Here is a 21,167-nt window from a genome sequence, read left to right on the forward strand (position 1 = left end):
CCTGACTGATATGTTGAAAATTAGGTTGAACTCATAATTTTCACTATTTAAAATTTCTTTTTAGAGAGCAATTTTACCACTTAAAGAGGAGAAGCAGACAGGCATGGCAAAAATTCCTCAGATTCTGGAAGACTGACTCCAACTGTGCTCTATTTAGAAAGGCATCAGGCTGCGGGGGACCGGAACCTCTAAACACACAGCCACATAATGTCAAAGAGGAAAAAGGCACCCGCACAGCTAAAACAGCTGTCAGGAACCAAAGTGCTAAAATCCATGCGCTTTATCATGTGGAAGAGGCCTTCACTCGTGGCCTAGTCATTCCTCTTTTCCTTAGAATTCATTTTAGTTTAGTGTCCAGCTTTTAGCCCTTAGCAGTTTGGCCACAGCAAATCAGACGGGTGGTTGATGCCATTAGAGGCCAAACAGTAAAAGCAGAGAAAAACAACAGGTGAGAAACTCACATTAAGGGAAGAGATGAAAAGGAAAATGAAACTAAACTCGTTACTCCAGGCCAGGTTAGCTGCTCCATAGTTTTCAATAGCCCGTTCATCTACCTACCCATCCAGCCTGAATGGAGGCCTATCATGTTGGGCAGGGCTCTGGGTCTCAAACTACAGAATGTCTAGGTTGTTTAAGCAGAAGGGGAGTCGCAGAAGCAACAGACAGCTATCAGAATAGCTAGTAAAACTGGAGGGCAAGGTTCAATGCTATACAGCCACAAACCACAGTAGCAGATTAAAAAACAAAACACCCAGACTATTCTAGCAGAAATCTCACTGCTCCTGCTCCCCAACCCCTAGCACCTTGGGAGCAGTGATGTTTGCGATCGACACTAGAACCTTTCCCATACGCCCCCAGCACTGTGCTTGCAGGATGAGCCGGTCTCTGTGCACATGGAGGGGGCCCCCAGCTCGCTTGTGTCTTCCTTCCAAGACTCTTGCAGGTGGGTCTACTTGACAGACCTTAGGCTACACCCAATGCACTAGTTGCAAAGGCAGATTTTATCTTTGTAGCCACCACAGTACACTGAGGCAACTCCATCTAGCAAAAGGGAGTTAAAAATGGGCTGAGCGAGCCAATCCCACGCATCCTCTCACTCTGACCACTGGCTCTTCCCATCCTCATGGACCCTTCCTCCATCCTGCTTTGCGCCCTTGGATCCTAACTTCTTCCTGGGGAAGAGAAAACGTATAAGCGTTCTATTTTGTGACTCTCTTACACTCATTTCTTGGGGTGAAAGCAGCCAGTACTCTTTCATACTTAATGCTACTCTGAAAGTACTCTAATAAAGGGAAAAAAATGAATTACAAATAGAAATGAACAGTATGATAAAGCATAATCACGTAAGATCCTTTCTGCATAAATATCAGAGCAAAAACTCTCGTAGTCACACAACGGTTATTGATAAATGGCAACACTGAATCTTACGATAATGACGGCCCCGAAAGATTTTGATGTCAGGCAGGTCATTCATTATCTTATCCCACTCTGGACAGCTTTTCAAGGTTTACTTCCTATACCCAGATTGCAACATTTTCTAAATATAAATAACAAAGGAAAACCTTTAAAATGTCTTAATATTTTAAAAAGAGAGATCTTCTGAACCTCCTTTAAAAGATTTGAATTCTAACACTAGTGTAGATGACTAGCCCATTTCCAGTAAACACATTTTAGGATATCAGTGCATCTTACATAACAGAGATTATGGGAGAAAATGATGGGGTTTTGAGGAAAGGAAAAGAATTTTCAAGAGAGCTAAAATTTCTACCAATATAAATTCAATTTATCACTCATTTTATACTGAAAATATTTAGTTTTGTTTTATATTAAAACTGGTCTACAAAATACCCCCATCTAAGACTCCACACCCTGGGGCTCTTTTGCTTGGTAGATGCTAGGGTGCAAAACACGAGGTACCCATCCTGACTATGTTTCCAGTTATTTTGATCCAAAACACAGCAAAGTGGGAGTTTAGCGCCTCCTGGCGGTGGTGCTTGAACTTAACATACATAAACTACAGTAAAAGTTGAAAGGGATCCCAGGGCTTACCGAGTTAATACCTCTCCTTTTACAAATGGGGAGATTAAGGCTCAGGAAGGATAAGGGTGCATCTGCCTAAGGCTCACGGTAGGGAGTGGCTCAGCGAAGAACAGAATCCAGCTCTCTGGTTTGCTGATCTAAACGCCCAGCGAAGATGAGAACTCCACCTCCACCTGAAGCTTCCAGCCTTTTAGAATCTCTTTATCTGTACAACTTTCATATGAATGGGTCAAATCCTTAGAATTTGGGCCAGACTCTTAGAATTGGGTTGCCCTAAACTCAAGAGAGCACATTAAGAGCACAGATGCTGGGTGACCTCAGACTCAGGGCGTGGGCCTGGCATTTCTATTGGTACCTGTTCCTTAGGTGCTTCATCCACTTGGCCAGACTTGGGAACCACGGTCATAGAGAGTTTGGGGACATGAGGAAAAACCTATTTCCCCGTAGCCAAAATGTGACAGGAGAGATTTTCTCCCTCCGTGTTCCTGAGTCTCTACCAAGGTGAAAACGTTCATGTGTCTGTCATGATGGTCCCTCCTCGTCTGGGCCTGGGCCTTCTCATCCAGCTGCACGGGCTGTTTCTGTTCTGCTGCGGTTTGCAGAAAAAGCATAGGGCCAATGCCTGGTGTCACCTGGGCAAGGCGGCAGGTCCCCGGGGGATTTCCTTAGTGGGCTCACCTCAATCCCAGGGCTGGCCCTGGTCTGACTGCCCGCATACCGTGACGCCGGATTCACCTTTCAGCGGTGTGCTCCCATTAGCCGAGCTCCCTGGGGACGGCTTTTTTGGTGGTTTACCCTGAGAAATATAAGCAGCCAGCCCGCCAGACCTGCAGGCGCACATCCGTGGAGGCTCTGTGGCTTGGTAGACACGAGAGCAGAGGCAGACAGCTGGACAGTCCTGATCGCTGGTGCCATTAAGGTCGATAAGTGGAAGCTTCCACCACGGACCGTTGGGTAGCACCGTGGGGTCTCCCGGCCTAGCCACCCCACCCCCACTGACTCCCCGCTTCAGTCCACACATTGCGTCTCCACGCGTGTTTATGCTTCCAGGGCAGACCCATTACTGCGCAGTCAGGTCAGGCCTTGGGAACCTTTCTGTCTCCTAAAGGTGACCCTCCAGCTCTCACTTTCCACAGGACCCACTAAAACAGCGCCTGACCACGCCCTGCAGATCTGCCCCACCCACCAGCCTCTCCGGCTTCGTTTCCAGCCTTTTTACCTTCCACCCTCCGCTCCAGCGGCGCTGGTTGTTATTTCTGTCCACTCTTCAGCGTCGTCCGCCAGGCAGCTTCCTCTGCCTAGAGTACGCTGCTTCCCACTCCGGGCCTGGCTAACTGCTACCTGTCAGGCAATGCTCCTTCCTCAAGGAAGCCCCAAGTCAAGTTACATCTCACGGCCACCCGTGCCTGTCCCCAGAGCACCCACCACAGCTGTCACTGAACGACCGCTTGGACTGCTTTTCTCCTTCCAGTGGGAGCTCCTTGGAAGGAGGGGCCATGTCAACTTCCCACTGTCAAGTCCCCAGAGCCAGCACAGTGCCAGGCCCACGGCAGGGGCTCGGCGACTACACAGCCCTTAGAGGGGTCCACCGACAGGCTCGCAGTCAGAACCCCAGGGGATGGCAGTTCTGCCCCTCACTGGCTGTAGGACCCTGGGCAGGTTAGTTAAGCTTGCTAGTTCTTAGCCTCTGTATCTATAACATAAAGGTAAGAAATAGGATCTACCCTGCAAGAGTTTTTTGAGAATTTAGTGAAATAAAGTAATTACAGTGCTCAGCGCATTGCCGAGTTTACAATAAGTGCTCAATTAATGTTGTTATGGCCGATAATCCCTGGACACATACACACTTACTTCCTTTTCTTCCCGATTCACAGGGGCCCACGTTATCGTTCCTGGATACCTGTATCTGCGTAATTCTATATATTTATTTGATTCTTCTAAACAATTACACTTATCGTAGTATTTTTCTGCAGACAAACATGCACGTGTCTAGAAAGAAGTTTGGAGCATTATTTACAAATAGCAGAGGGAAAACCACCTAAATGCCTATCAGTATGGATCTGGTTTTAAAAAGTATGATTTGTCCATACAGTAATGGCTTAGGACACTTTTTTAAACTGAAGATTTATATGTACTGACATGAAAAGGCTATAAAATGTGTTGTAAAGAAGGGAAAAAATGATGGAGAACAATATATAATATGCTACCATATGCTTTTAAAGGCGCGTGTGCACGTGTATACGCGCTCAGAGACCACACACGTACACTGATAGGCACACGGAATATCTCTGGAAGGACGTACAAAGCACGGTGATATGACCGTCACTGGAGAGGCGGGTTAAAGAATGAGGGTCAGGAATGGGACAGAGAATTACATTTTACTACATATATGGAAATACACATTAAAAAAAAATTTCCATCCTGGCTATTTAACGCAAATCGATTTTATCAAAAATATAAACAAATTGATATAGCCCCTCCTTGTTTGAGCACCCAGTCACACCATTTTCTTGTAGTTAACTCTGGGCTAAGCTCTACAAAGTTGGGTGACACAACCCTAGCTATGGAGCACGGTGGGAGGCAAGTCATCGCGTCACACTCAAGGGAGGTGGAACATGCTGGCAGAAAACCCACATGAAGGAAGAAAAGCGGTGGGTCAGAAGGGAGGACATTCCTAGAAAAGGGGACAGCATAAGCGAAGGCTAATGGGCACAGAGAACCCGGCACACAGGACAGCTGCGGGCAGGCGGGAGGCAGGGCCAGGGCACTGTGGCCTCACGTGCCACCGAAGACTTTGCATCTCATTTTGAAAATGACGGGAAGTCACTAAGGGTCACCGAGCAGGGCAGTGACATGACCAGAGCGCATTTTAGAAAGGCCGCCCTCGGCCAGAGTGGAAGAGCAGCCAGTGGAGCAACAAAGGAGGAGGCCAGGAGGAAAATCCCCCCAGAGAGCCCCGGAAGCAAAGACAGGGCCGGAAGTGGAAGGCCTAAAGCGGGATCTTTAGACGGGACAACCAAGAGGTTACTGGGAGTGGGGCCGGGGACATTCAGAGGCGTGGATGGAGGGAACGCGTAGTCCTACAGGAGACCAGCGGCTCCCGGATTTGGAGCGTCATAAGAGCAGTGAAATTAAAAAACAAACAAACAAACAAACAAACAAACAAACAAAAAACGAAAAACTGAGAGCCAAATAAAGTTGCCCAAATAAAGTTACCAATTTTTTAATTTTGCAAGGTGAAGATAATTTGTTAAAATTACATATCATGTTTTAATACCATCATTTCATAAAAGAAGGGACATTTTAACCCTCCCCAAAATGGGATGGTCATTTAGATGGAATAAATTTAGCTTGATGACAGACTCTTCATATCACCCGTTCTGTTCTCATTTTATTGTGGATTATAAAATCTCAGATTCATGATGCCGGTTTGCTGACTGTAAACTGCCGTGCAAACCATTTCTTTTTTCCAAGAAGGGAAAGAAAGAAATTGGATAGGAATAGAGTCAAGAGTTTTTGGTGTTTGAAGGATGAGACTGATTTGAGAAACTTAATGTCCTGAGGAGGAAAAAGCAACTGAAAGAAAGGTTTAAAAGTGGGAACCAAATGCAGCGTGGTATCCTGGATCAGACCCTGAGACGACAGACGGACATTAGCGGAAAAAACGATCAAAAACATATAAGGTCTGTGGTTCAGTTAACAGTATTGCACCAACATTAACTGCTTAATGTTGATAAATGTTCCGCATTATATGAGATGTTAGCATTAGGGGACACTGGGAGACGGGTATATATGCAAACTCTCTGTATCATCTATGCAATACTTGTAGAAATTTAAAATTATTTACAAGTAAGAAGTTCTAAAAATAACAAAATGGAAGGGAAAGGAGATAAGTCAAAGACTAAAGTCCCCAGAGTTATACTTCTGAGCCAGGTGGCAGGTGGCCCTGACCTTGACGGAGGGGAACATTTCCCTCTGAGACCAGAGGAAGGGGTTGGATGTGGAGACAAATGATTTGCTAATAAATTTGCCCCCAGAAGTTTGAAATGGTAGCGCTTTTTTGCATTAATAAAATAACTGAATAAATTACAGGACAAAACAAGTAAATGAAAATAGTTTATAAGTGAAAAATGACAAAAGGGACAGGAACAAAGGTGCCTTCAAGTATTCAGGGAGCGGGACTGACAGTGGTCGCATCGAGGCCTTGACAGTGGGCAAAATCCGCACCAGCTGTGTTTTCTGTGCTTGTGTCATTTTGCCGACGATTCGAAGTAGTGAGTCCCTTTGGTCAGCCTGGGGCATGATGGAGGACAGGGACTATGATAAACGGCCCCCCAAAACCACCCATACTGGGAATAAGTAATTCAGCAAAGGGCTGTTACTGGAAGAAATGGGAACGGATGGGGGATAATCAATACTCGCCATCTTCTCATGCGGCCGTGACCCTGCTCTTGACTCGGAATGCCCGTTGATCAGGAGTGCCACTAGTCTTCCAGACCACTTGGAAAACTCCTATTTTCCCCTCAAAACCCAGACACAGTAACCCACTTCTGCGAAGACAAGCAGAGGAAACCATCTTGCCCTGCTTTGTACCCTGTACACATGTTCCCCATGTGACTACCCCATGTTATAATGATTTGTATCTGTGTAGATTTCTCCTATTAAACTGTAAGTGTCTTGAGATCAAAAACAATATCTTTCCATCTCTGTTGCTTCTGTGCCCCGGAATGTGCCTGTCATAAAGTAACTATTCAACAAACGCAGGTATAAATGCAAACAATAAACCACTGCTATATTTTTTTAAAAAAAGAAAGAAACGGCTTTGAGAACGCATGAGGAAAACTGTTGACTTGACTGTTACCTTTGAAAATCTTTGTGATGTTTGAGAAAGACTGGCAATGTCTTCGAGATCCAGATAGGAAATGATATGCAGCAGCAGACTGTCTGAGAGCCGTTCGAGGTAGTCTAATTTACCCTCGCACAAATTGAAGACATAGTCCAATATTTTTGCACCGAATACTAAGGCAATTTGAACTGTAATTTAAAGAAACCAACAAGCCACCATGATTATCATGCACAGTCACATAAAACCTATGATCATTATCAGTGAGACACAAGCTTTGGGGTACATCCCCCGCCACCGCCCCGGAGTGATGTTAGATTACGTTGAGTCATCACTACTGTCATCGAGGTGCCTGTGGGCCCAATGGCACACATTTGTGATGGAATCGTTTCCAACAGTCACCCCTGTCCTGAGATCAGAATCTTTTAGGGACACCCACTGTTTAACATAGTGATGGATTATAGCCCCTTGATCTCATCAGCACCAAATTCCAGTCCAGACAGCCAACTTGACCAGTTTCAGCATCGTCTGTCATGCCTGTCCTGGCAATCTCCCTGACTGGGCACAGGGGCTGGCCCCTGAGGGTTTTCTACCGCCCCTTCTCTCCCCAGATCAGTCTGAAACCCATTACTATCTCTTAATTTAATTTTTGTTCTCTTATAATGCTACACGTTATTTCTCCACCAAACTCTTACCTTCCTTTTTTCCATCTTTCATCCCTATCTTTACACAATAGAAAGAAATAAACAGGCAAAGAGAAAACTAGACGATTTGTTCATGAGAATTGTCTCAACTTTTGCCTCATGTTTCTCATACCTTTTCAATTATTTCCAAATTAAGAAATAGTTCACAAAGAATCGGCCAATATTATGGTCTGCTTAATATGTTCACTATAAGAAAAAAAATGAGGTTTGTTTTGTTTTGTTTTACCCCAGCTCGCTGAATAACCAAGAAATGGCTAACAAATAACAAAACATGTTTGGAGGGAAACATACTCAAATTTGAACAGTGGTTAAATCTAGGTGGTGACTTTTATTTTCTTCCTGTTGCTTATCGGCATTTTCTAATCTTTCTATTGACAAGAAAAAAATTCTGAGATGTCCTAAATTAAATTACAAGTGGAAGGAAGAGACAGGAGAGGTTACTCGGTTAGCAACTGCAGACCAAAGCCAACAGAAGACTCCTTCCGCCCCTGAATGTATGTAGAAACTTTGAACCAACTTCCAGGTGGCTATTTCTGAGATTGTCTCGAGAATAACTGACCACCAAATGCCACAGCGTCTTGCTTACGCATTAACTGTCTGGACCGTTGCCCACAACCAATTCAAAGAGCAAACGCTCCTCCTTACAGATGGATGGCGGAACTACGTGCCTGTCCCAGAACTAGCCCGGCTTCACCTGCTCCTGCCCCCTTTCTCTATGGCCAATGTAAATTCCTTCCAAACAACTTACATTTTTCTTCCCCAAACTCAATGTATAAAAGAGCTCTTCCTTCCCCGAGCTGGGGACAATCCCTGTGGCTGGTGGCTTAGACGGCTCACCCCAGGACCTGGTCCTTTTTCTGGCTGTCATATGGCTCCAAAAACCCTTTCTTTTAGAAAAGCTTTCAGCCCTGAAGGTTTTTGTTTACCACTACAACAAACCCATATTACCAATGTAATTTTTTTTTTTTTTAATTCTAGGAAGGAAGGAAGAGAGGGAGAAGGGGAAGGAAAAGAGAGAAAAAAAATATAAGAATTACTTCCAAAATAGTTGCTCTGTAATTGGCTAGAGATTGATTCACAGATGGAGGAAAAAAAAAACAAAAAACAAAAAACAAAAAACAAAACCGGAAAATTCAACTTAAGGTGGCTTAACAAATGGGGCTTTTCTTTTTTCTCACACGCTTAGATTCTGGAGGTAGGCCATGATGACCGGTGCAGGAGCTCCATCATGTCATTTATGTCCCAGGGTCCTTTTATCCTTCTGTTCTACATCTTAGGATGTGGCTCTCATCCTCAGGGTCACTCTAAGACGGTCCCTGTTCCAGGACATCACGGCCACAGCCGTAGCCCAGGGAGGAAAAAGGGCGGAGCGAGAATGGGCGGGGAAGCTTCCCTGTCTGAAGGCACTTTCTAGAAAGCTCTGTGAAGGAACTTCAGCTCACATCTTACAGAGCAGAACTGGGTCACACGACCACATCTTCAAGGTAGGTGGGAAATATAGTCTGTCTTATGAGGAAAAAATGAAATAAAGAAAACACTAAAGAAAGGAGAAAATGGGAACAAAATAAAAAAGCAAAGAAAAAGTATGAAGAGATGACAGCGCAAAGTAAGATGATAGAAATTACAGGCATAGTAGTAATCACGATCAATGTAAATGAACTAATTACTCCAGGTGAAAGACCCTCGGATAAATAACACATGCATACACATGCAAATAAGTCTGCCTATGTGCTATTTATAAGAGATGCTTAAAAAATAATAATATGGAAAAGTAAAAGGAATAGTACGAAAAAATAGACCAATTCAAACCAAGAGAAAGCTGATATAATTATGTTACTATTAGACAAAACATACTTTAAAGTAAAGCTCACTATTGGTGATAAGGAGGACCATTACTTAATGATAAAAGGAATAATTCATTAGGAAGATTTAATACTTCTAAACTAGTATGCCCCTCAAAAATACACAGAGCAAACTCTGATAGAATTATGATGAAAAAAATGATAAATCCTCCATTGCAGTGGGAGATTTTATAATACCCCAATCAATACTTGATACGCCAAATAGAAAAAAAGTTAGTGAACATATAGAATATTTGCATAATGCTATTAATTAGATTTATTCGATGGATTTTGCTATAGATTTGAATGTTTACATTCCTTCAAAATTCGTACTTTGAAACCCAGTCCCCAATGTGGTAAGATTTGGAGAGAGAGCCTTTGGGTGATTACGTCATGAGGGCTGAGCCTGCACGAATGCAATTAGTGGGCTTATAAAAGAGACCCCAGAGAGCTCCCTGCCTCTCCCACCACGTGAGGACACAGTGAGAAGATGGCCATCTGTGGACAAAGAAGGGGTCCTCACCAGACACTGAATCTGCTGGTGTCTTGATCTTAGGACTTCCCACACTCCAGAACTGTGAAAAATAAACGTTGGTTGTATAAGCCACTCAGCCTTTAGTATTTTTACTAGCAGCTCTAGCGAACTAAAACAGACAACAGAAAGAGCCCTGCACCTAACAATTAGAAGAATTACTTTCAATTCATGTCAAGTATACATGGAATATTTGTAAAATCTGACTATGAACTGGGTGATACCCAACAAAGGGCTGCTACCACATAGGGCCAGGTTCTCTGATCATAATGGAATACATTTAGAAATCAATAATAAAAATGTAATGAGCTTGTATTAGTGTGCGAGGGCTGCCATAGCAAACAGCCACACACTTGGAGGATACACAACAGAAATTTATTTCTCACAGTTCTAGAGGCTGGAAATTCAAGATCAAGGTGCCAGCAGGGTAGGTTCCAGTCTGAGGCCTTACCTCTTGGCTTGGGGGTGGCCGCCATCCCACTGAGTGCTCACATGACCTCTTTTTTGTAAACTGTCTGGTGTCTCTTCTTATAAAAACACTAGCCCTCATCTTCATGACCTCATTTAACCTAATGACTTCTTCAGAGGCCCAACTCCAAATACAGTCACCTAGGGCTTCGATATAAGAATGTTGGGGGAACCCCCTGAAACATTTGGAAAATTTAAACACCGTTCCGAATAATTCATGTGTCAAAGAAACGTCATAAATGCAATTAGTAAATATTTAAATCCAACAGACAAAGAAAATTCTAAATAAAATGCATGGATCCAGTGGTTAAAGAAGAGAATATAATTGTAATTACAATGGAGACTCCAAAAAATCATTACACCAATTACTTTAAAATCAGACAAATTGAACAATCTTCTAGAAATATATAATTTACCAATTCTGCCTTAAGAAGAAATAGAATACCTGAGATACTGTAACCAGTAAATAAATTTAATTCACTAATTGATTAAAAAAAAAAACACCTCAAGTAAAGCTTTAGGTATATGCTGTTTTACAAGTTATCTTCATAAACTCTCAAAGAACAGACAATACATATCTTATATAATTTGTTCCAAAGAATAGAAATAGAAGGAAAGCTCCAATGTAAATTATGAGGTTGCTATGACTAGCAACTATGGTGACCAAAAAGAAAACTGTATATGAGACATTTCTAAATAAAATATAATTCTAAATAAAGTATTAGGAAATTTAATCTATTGACATTTAAAAAAATAAATAAACTGTGACCGGTAGAGTTAATCCCAGGATGATCCAAGAATGGAATAACTTAGGAAGATGTATTAAATTAAAATCATTCACCATTTTAACAGATAACAGGAAAAAAATGATCATCTCAAAAATGTAGAAAACTATTTCATACAATTCTAACACCTGTTTATGAATAAATACTTCTAGAAAACTAATAATAAAAGGGAAGTTGTTCAATCTGATAACCTGACATAGGGTAGTTACCAAAAACTTTATAATAGTAGCAATAATAATAACAATAATATATGGATTTGTATAATATTCAATATTTCCCAAGTACTGCCCTAATATGTGTTTATATAGTATGTGTATCATATATACAGTCATTCAATCCTCATAGTAACTCTATGAGATGGGTACTATTATTACTACCCTCTTATAGAGAGAAAGACGAAGAATACAGTGGATAAGTGGCTTACTCATGGTCTCATCCTGAGAAAGATCACAGAGTGAAAACTAGGATTGAATCAAGCAGTTTGCTCCACAATGCATCTCCTAATCATTATGTTATATGGCCTTTAATGTCAGGCCTAAGGCTTCTAGAATGCTAGTTCTCACCATTTCTATTCAACATTGTTTTAGAGATTAAAGCAAGGGGAAAAAAAAGGAAGATATAATACTGTATCAGGGTTAGAAAACAACGAAAAACTGCCATGACTGCTGATGATCTAAATGCTATCATACCAAAGTCAAGAAATTTTACTGAAAAATGATCAGTATCATTTCTCTATATATCTGCAACGAGTAATTCAAAATGATGACCTAATATACATTTATCTTTGACTCATTAATCTCACAAACATATGTTGATTAAATAAGAAATGACCCATGTACAAGGTTATTCATTTGGCATTATTTGTAATACCACAAGATTGGAAATAACCAAATTTTTTTTTATTAGGATTCTGGTGCATCCACACAAATAAATACTATGCAGCTATTAAAGAAAAAAAATCTCTGAAGGCATAAAGTGTTCTCCTGGATACAGTGGTAGAAAAGTACAAAGTTGACCAGGAGGAGTAGAATGCTACCATTTGTATAAGAAGAAACACTGGAAGGACAGAGAAAAACAAATCTAAGTGGTTAGTGGTGGGCAAGAGAAGGAAGGGTAGAGCAGAAAAAGATGAAAGCAAACCTCTGAATGCACATGGTTTTATAGTTTTAACTTTGGAAACAGGTTTTACATAATCGAAACTTAAAATCAAATTTATTAAACAATTTTTTAAGCATTCTAGTCTTAGCTACAAAAAAATATAAGGTGCTTGGGAAGAATTTGAACAAAAGGCACGTAAGACCTTTATGAAGAAAATATTAAAACTTGATTGAAAAACAAAAAGATCTAAATAAATGGAGAGAAACACCATACTCAAAGGATGACAGGTCTCCCCTCAAAAATCCAAAAATTCAATGCAATTCCAATCAAAATCTCAACAGGAATTTTTGCATAGCTTTACCAGCCGATCTTAAAATTTAGATGCGGGGTAACAAGTCAAGAACAGTCCTTGTAAAGACCAGGAGGAGAAGGATATAGATGAATTCATCTTACAGGTAAGAAAACTTACTATAAAGATTTTAATTAAAGCAGTATAGTGTTGGTGTTAAGACAAAGGACCAACAGAACTAAATATCCCTGGAATGACAGGAAGCTAGAATATGTAAATGATGAGATTTAAAAACCACGTGGAATAATTAAACTATACTATAAACGATGCTAGAACATTGACCAGCCATACAGGAAAAAGTATATATAACCTTTTATCTCATCATATTAAAAAATAAATGAGGTAAGTTAAAGACAAATATATGAGAAAAAAATCATAAAATATTTAGAGTTAAACATAGGAGTATATCCTCATAAAGTCGGTGTAGGGATAGATTACTTATACAAAATGCAAAAGTACAAGCCATATAGTGAAAGACTGACAATTTGAACTGCATTAAAATGGTAAACTTCTATATGGTAAATTTCTAAACTGGTAAACCTATATGGGCAAAAGCCTACAAAGTGAAAAGATAAGCCAAAAACGGTGAAATATCTGTAGTCCATATAACTAAACCGAAGAATTGGTACTCAAAATATGCATATAAAAAAGTTTCTACAATAAATTTTAAAAAACCCATCAACTAGAAGAAATAGGCAAAGAAAATGAATTAGCAAATCTCAGAAGGGAAAATTCAAATGGTCAATAAAGAAAAATATTCAAACTTATTAATAATCAGGGAACATATGAAACAAGTTTGGCAAAGTTAACATGTATCTCTCATTACATCAAATGTGGTGAAAATAAAGAGAACTAACATTTCTCATAAAATGCCAATGGAAGTATAAATTGATGTAACCCACATGGAGAACAGATTGTCGATAGTAAAGTACAAGGGGCACACATCCTGCAGCTCAGTGAATACACTTCTACATCCTCAGCTTAGAGAAACACTCACACATTGCACAAGGATAAATGAAGATTTACTGTTACAAAAAAGTGAAAACCACCTAACTACCTTCAGAAGGGGAAATGAATGAATAAACTATGGTTTATAATAAAATAGAATACCATAACCCATTGAAATGAATGAACTAGATCTACATATATCAACATGGATAGATCTCAAATACAGTGTTGACTGATTAAACAAAGTTAAAAACCTATATAGTATGATAACATTTATGTAAATTTTTAAATATAAAAATAGTATATATTATTTATATAGTTGTAACTATGTATAATAAAATATGCTTTGAAATGATTCCAACTTTAGAAGAGTTAATAGAAGAAGATAGAGGGGAAATAGATAGGTGCGGGGTAGAAATTTGACTATATATGTAACTTGTTTATGATTTTAAAAAATATTAAGGAAGGATGACATTCACTTTAGCATGTATAATAAAACTGGGATAATAAAGATTAATATGGCTCTGAGAAATGATGACACAAAATTAAAACCATTCAAAAAATTAAAACCAGTCAAATTCTCTGATCGCATTCAATTAAGCTTGAAATCAAAGGAAAAAAGTAACCAAAAAATCCCAACCACCTGGAAATTAATAAAATGTTTTTAAATAATATATGAGTCAAAGAAGAACTCAAACTGGAATATAGAAAATATTTTAATCTGGATGAGAATAAAGATACAACTTATCAAAATTTACCTAATATAGCTACAGCAGCATTTAAAGGAAATTTAAGGGGAAAATAGCTGAAAACCAAGATTAAGCTTCCATCTCAAGAAATTAGGAAAAGAACAATGGACCATATCTAAAGAAAGTAGTAGGAAGGAAATAATAAAGGGAAGGACAGAAATCAATAATAAAAGTAAATTTATAAAACTAGAGAAAATCAGTAGAGCTAAAGGTGGGTTTTTTGGAAAAAAATTAATAAAACAAATAAACCTATAGCAAGATTGATCAAGAAAAAAAAGGGAGAAAGCATGAATTACCATGATCAAGAAGTGAAAAAGAGAAAGACACTGGAGATACTACAGACGTCAGAAAAAGGATATTCTGAGCAATTTACACCAACATATTTGACAATTTGGATACAATGAAGTAAATGTGACAAATGTTAACTCTGGCTGGTTAGTGGTGATGGGTGTCTGCAATATTAGAACCTTTAAATTCAGAAATATCTTAGGTTATTTCTGAATTTAAAAACTTTTAAAGGGCAAGGTATAGAACACAAGGTATAAAATTCCCCTTTTTGTGTTAACGTAACATATTTTGTGGATATGCACAGACCATTTGTGTTAACGTAACATATTTTGTGGATATGCACAGACCATTTCTGGAAGGCTATGCAAGAGACTGGCTCCCAGGTGCCTCATAGTGCTTCTGCCCCTATCACTCTCCCGCCCCACCCTCCACCCACAGAACCCCACCCCAGGTCTGCAGAAACTCTGGAAATCCACGCTGAAGACAAGGAGTGGCTGATTAAAGAGGGCAAAGAAGGAGAAGAGTTGACTAAGAAGTAGTGGCTAGGTGTAAGAAAATAAAGTCCAAGGTCAAAGGCTGAGACACGAGCCTGAAAAAAGGACCTAGAAGAAATGGATTATGAATCCACACGTGGGGCTGGGAAGAAATGGATTATGGATCCACACGTGGGGCTGAGAAGAAGATGAGGACTGTTCTTTCCCACTTCCTGATTCCAGGTGGAACAGTATTCCTAGGATTGAGGACTCAGGCCAATATTTCAGGATATTAATATTTATTAGTATTACCAATTTTCCATTGTAGTCTCCATTTCAAATACTCAGTCCCATTCTCCCAATGAATCATTTAATGTCCAATTTTAAAACGCTGACACCAAAACTATATCTTCCACATTTCTTTTCACATGCAATAGCAAAAAAAAGAAAAAAAGAAAAGAAAAAGAAATTAAAAAAGAAAAAGAAAAAAAACTTTGTCATTTGGTTCAGAAAGTATGGGTGTCGTCATTTGGTTTTATCACAGGGATTTTTGTGGATTGGCCTAAATACTTAACCACCACTTATAAATCATTCAAAGATCTAAGCAAACAACTTAAAAATGGACAACTAACTTTAAAATGGACATAAGTTGGAAAACAACTTATTTTAAAAGTGGATTCAGTATCAACCTATGACTCAGAAGTTTTAGTTGAGTTTATAATGGCATGTTTTTGCCTTAAACCAAAATTAAAAAATATTTCCAATAGCTAATTTCCTGGTTATTTCTATTTATTTAACTTGGCGTGGAGTGGGGCGGCAGAGAAGGATCTATAGATGTTTCCTCAGATTTTTAAAGTTCTCGGAGAAAAAAATTTCAAAATTCACAGACAATTGGACTAAGAATACAAACACGCAAATTACAGAAAGATTATAAATGGTAATTAAACACAACAGGAGCCTCAACTTACTTGTTATCAGGAAAATGTTAATTAAACAAGATACTAATTTCACCATCTGACCGGAAAAGAGGAAGAAGAGTAGCAATACATAATTAGTGATGGCAAAGGTTTTAAGAAAACTGTATCCTGTTGGATGGAGTATAATTAATTAATCCATTAATTAATTAATACATTAATAATCAATACAGCTTTTTTTGGAGGGCAATTTGTGAGTCTACTGAAGCGATGCATTTTACATGGGTTTTGAATGATTAGAGAACCTTTGGTCCTGTCCAGAACGTCCACGGAGACATTTGGTCCATAGTTAACAGGAACCCTGTTCTTCTATAATGCTCAACCCAACCCATCTACCTAATCTTACGTGCCACGACCAGCCAGGCTATGGAGGCAAGAAGGCTTATTACTGGCAGCACAGCCACAACACTATTACTGAACCAATAAAACATGATAGTATTTTTTATTTATTAATCCAGTAGACCAAAAATAGAAATAAACCTTATAGGCTGCTTGAACCCAGGGACAAGTAAGTGTGGATCTTTTGGAAAGGATCAAATTTCAAGGACTTATCAGCATGGACCAAACGTCCTGCAAGGGATTTAAATTACTCAAAACTGAAATATTAAACATCAAAATATTAATGAAGCCTAATTTTATGAATAAACATTGAAATAATGTAAATCATCCAATTTAAAATTTCTTTTTTAATTCTTAAATTTAAAAATAGCATAAAATAGCAATAAAATTCTTAAATTTAAAAATAGCATAAATATAAAGTTGGCAAAATTATAAAGGTGAAATAAGTTGTAAATGGCGTTTGTGCTGCATCTCATGACAGTGCTACTCAAGCTGGTTAACAGAAATACTATCCTTTGTCAAGTTAACCTTAATTTATATGAGGTTTTCAAGAATTCACTCCTCAAATAAAATACTCCATGTCTATCAAAAGTTATAATACATATCTTTGGACCAACAATTCCATGTCTACAAATCTAAGTTACTGACATTCTCATGTAAGTGCAAATAAAATATGTCCTAGAATGTGCCTGAAGGGTTTTGAATATGCCCATCAATTGAGGATTGTATATTTGTACGATGGAACGCCAGTATTGGAAAAGAATGGGGTATTTCTTCACGTATGCAAACATAAAAATGTTCATAATCTATTAAGTGCAAAAACAAATTCAAGAACTAAAGATTCTATTTTTATAAACAAGCACACACACAATCCAAAACAGAAAGAAATCAAATGCAAATGACACTATTTATAGTAGTTATCTCTAGGGAATAGAGCTTGGAGGAAGAGAGAGGGAATTTTAAATTTTAAAACCTGTAATAGCTAGAATTTACTGAGTACTTATCATGTTTTAGGCAAATTCTAAGTACCTCATTTCAATTACTCCTCACAAGGCCCCTATGACATAGATGCTATTATTATTTCCATTGTCAACAGTTAAGGAAACTAAGGCCCAGAGAAATTAAATAATTTCCCCAAAGTCAGATATCTAATGGGTTTTGGAGCCAGGATATAACCAGAGATAGTCTATATTAAGCAATATTTTTAATTGTCATGCAAATAGTTCTCTGTACTTGGTAGTGTATGACTGACTTTTTAAATAATAAACATGAGCCTACAACCATGCTACCCTGAACAAGCTCGATCCTGTCTGATCTGGGAAGCTAAGTAGGGTCGGGCCTGGTTAGTACTTGGATGGGAGACCACCTAGGAAGACTAGGTGTTGTAGGCAAAAAAAATTTAAAAATAAAGGATTGTAAGCTGACAAGGTCCTTGCAAACTGTGAGGTCAACCAAGGGTTGCCTTGCCTAAAAAAATAATAATAAATAATAAACATGAGTTTCGTCATTTAAAAATGCAAACCTAGGGGGGAAATTCAGCAATGTTTTTGATTTTGCCATTTAGGCCGTTGTAACATAGATCACTGTGGTAGGCAGAATAATGCCCCTTCCTGACAAATGTCCCATAAACCCTAATCTCCAGAACCTATGACTATGTGACCTTACATGGCAAAAGGGACTTTGCACATGTGATTAAAGTTCTTGAGATAGAAATACAATATCCTGGATTAACTAGGTGGGCACGATGTAATCACAAGAGGCCTTAGAAAGGAAAGAGGGAGGCGGGGAGGTCAGAGTAAGAAGAAGCAGCGACCACTGAAGCAGTAGAGTGAGAAAGACTGGACCAGCCATTCCTGGCTTTGAGGATGGAGGAAGAGGCCACAAGGCAACGAATGCAGGTGGCCTAGAATCTGGAGGAGGCAGGAAACAGAGTCTCACGTCGATCCTCCAGAAGGAACAGAGTCCTACCAATACCTTGATTTTACCCCGATGAGACTTCTGAACTCCAGAAATGTAAGACAAGACATTTTAATCATTTAAGCTACTAAATTTGTGGTAATTTGTTACAGCAGCAATAGGAATCAATAGTAATTATGAGAACCAATTACTAATAATTAATTATTAATTTAATAAAGATATAGTCTGCTTATACAATTTTAGAAAATTCTCTACATGGAAAGTTTGGATTTCGTTGCGAGCTGAATCGTGCCCTCCCCACCTCTGCCAGATTTCTATGTTGAATTCCTAAACCTCAGTCCCTCTGAGTGTGGCTGTACTGAGAAATGGGGGCTGTAAAGAGGTAACTAGGTCAAATTGGATCAGATATGATGGCTCTAGTCCCATCTGACTGGTATTCCTATCAGAGGGAATTTGGACACAGATACCACAGAGGGGCATGCACACAGAGAAAAGGCCAGGTGAGGACACAGCAGGAAGGTGGCCGTCTGCAAGCCACGGAGAGAGGCCTTAAAAGAAATCAGCTGTGTAAGCACCTTGATCTTAAACTTTTAGCCTCTAGAACTGTGAGAAAATAAATTTCTGTTCTGTAAGTCACACAGTCTGCAGGATTTTGTCATGGCAGCCCCAGCAGACTAATGTAGATTTATATGATTTATGCCTTTAGTCAACTTATAACCCAGGGTATAAAAATACTAGTAAGAGCTAAAATTTACTTCTTGTGCTTTTATATAAATTTAGAGTCATGAAAATATGGTTTGAGCACAGCAATTTCATTTTCATTATTTTAAACAATATTACTTTATCAAAAAATATATCTTCATTTATTTTAACAAACATATACTAAGTGCCTACCATGTACTTGATCTTGAAAACAGAATGATTAATGACACATGGTCCCTGAGCTTGAAAAACCATCTTAAAATTATCTGGTAGTGTAATTTTAATTTTGGTGTAAGATTCCCCTCCCCTCTGCCCCCAGAACAAAATATTGATCAGAAACCTGAACTCTGTTGGGACCAGCCTTATAATTTAGAGAGGTCTGTTTTAGAGTTTACCTTTGTACCTCTCTAAACGTTCTCTCAAATCCTTCACACAACAAACTATTGAGCTATGTACCTGGCATGGTTCTAGGTGGGAGCTTAAGACCCATCAGTAAGCAAAGCAAAATCCCCACCCTAATGCAACTTACATTCCAGTGACACAGACAGACAATAAACAAGTAACAGAGAGTACAGCCTGTGGTGCTCAGTGTTGCGGGAGATGTGGTGTTCCAGGACAAGGGAGGAGATGGTGATGGTTTACACAGTGGTCAGGGAAACATTCTCTCATGAGGCATATTCAGCAGAGACCTGAATGAAGAACAAATCATGGGAACATCCGGGGAAAACACATTCTTAACAAAGGGAATGGCAGGTGCAAAGGCCCTGAGGTGGGAGCATGCTTGATTTGTGCAAGAAACACAAGGGAGGCCAGTGAGCCGGAAGCAGTGTAGGCAAGAAGGGAAAAGGGCTGGAGATCACTGTCAGACGTGGATTTCTACCCTACGTGAGACAGGAAGCCATTGAAGGTTTTGAAGCAGACAAGTAACGTGCCCTGATATACGTTTTGAAAAGCTGGTTTTGGCTGCTTGCTGAAAACAAACTATTGAGGGGCGAGGGTGGGAAGAGTGAGACTAGTCAGAAGGCTAGTTCGATCATCTGGGTGAGGGGTTGTCACTGGCTGGACCAAAAGTGGAAATGGTGAGGTGCGTTTGTGTATTAGTTATCTACTGCTGCATAACAAATTACCCCCAACTTTCTGGCTTAACACAACAGACATTTATTATCTCACAGTTTCTGAGGTTCAGGAATCTAGAAGTGGCTTAGCTGGATGGTTCTGGCTCAGGGTCTGCCTCTCAGGAGGCTATGGCTGTCATGGGTGTGCGTCATCTGAAGCCATGACCAAGGATGGGGAATCCTCTTCCAAAGAAGCTCACGCATGCGGCTGTTGGATGGAGGCCTCAGGTCTTCACCACGTGGGCCCTTCCACAGGGCCCCCTTGAGATGGAGTAGCTGGCGTCCTCCAGAGCAAGTGATGAAAGAGAGAAAGACACAAAGAAAGAAAAGAGAGAAAGACAGATGTTGCAGGGTCATTTATAACTTAATCCCGAAAGTGACATATTGTCACTTCTGCCAAATTCTGTTGGCTGCTCAGCTAACCTAGGTACAGTGTGGGAGGGAATTACACAAAGGTGTGAATACTGGGAGGTGGGCAACTTCGAGAGTCATCTTGGAGGCTGCTTACCACAGCTCAGATTCTAGTTTGGTTGATGGATCGAATGTGGCATGTAAGAAAAAGAAAGGAACCAAGATAAGTATAGAATCTTTGGCTGACTTTTGGGAAGGGGCGTAGGAGAGTGAAGGGGACTATCGGGAGCTATTTTGGGACATGTTACGTTTGAGAGCCTACTAGATATTTAAGTGGAGATGGCAAGGGGGGAGCTCAATAAATATCTGGGTGTGGAGTTCCGGAGAGAGATGCAGGCTGGAGATAGGGGCTTGTCTGTTTACAGATGGATCCAATCCCTCTGTAAGAGAAGAGGCACAAGAGCTGAACCCTGGACCCCTGGATCTAAATGTGGAGAGATGATGGGGAGCAGCAAGGAGACTGGGAAGGCACCAGTGAGGCCCAAGCTAAGTGCTGCTGAGGGACGAAGAAGTAAGAGTAAGCCGGTTCTGGTCCTCTGCCACAGCTGCCACCAGGAATGACCCAGGTTTCTAGAGACGTGATGCCGATGT

At 39.9% G+C, this 21,167-nt stretch overlaps 1 protein-coding gene and 1 pseudogene across 1 annotated transcript in view; one reads left to right on the forward strand and one right to left on the reverse strand.

The window, feature by feature from the left end:
* Window positions 1-21,167, reverse strand: part of FBXO36 (F-box protein 36) — a 64,790-nt gene that overhangs the window by 4,040 nt on the left and 39,583 nt on the right. The window contains exon 3 of the mRNA XM_006906647.3: window positions 6,902-7,074. Within this exon, the coding sequence (XP_006906709.1) occupies window positions 6,902-7,074 (173 nt within the window). The remainder of the gene's footprint in view (window positions 1-6,901; window positions 7,075-21,167) is intronic.
* Window positions 17,704-17,822, forward strand: LOC112475487 (annotated as a pseudogene).

Source organism: Pteropus alecto, unplaced genomic scaffold (genome assembly GCF_000325575.1).
Source record: "Pteropus alecto unplaced genomic scaffold, ASM32557v1 scaffold110, whole genome shotgun sequence".
NCBI classification, from domain to species: domain Eukaryota; kingdom Metazoa; phylum Chordata; class Mammalia; order Chiroptera; family Pteropodidae; genus Pteropus; species Pteropus alecto.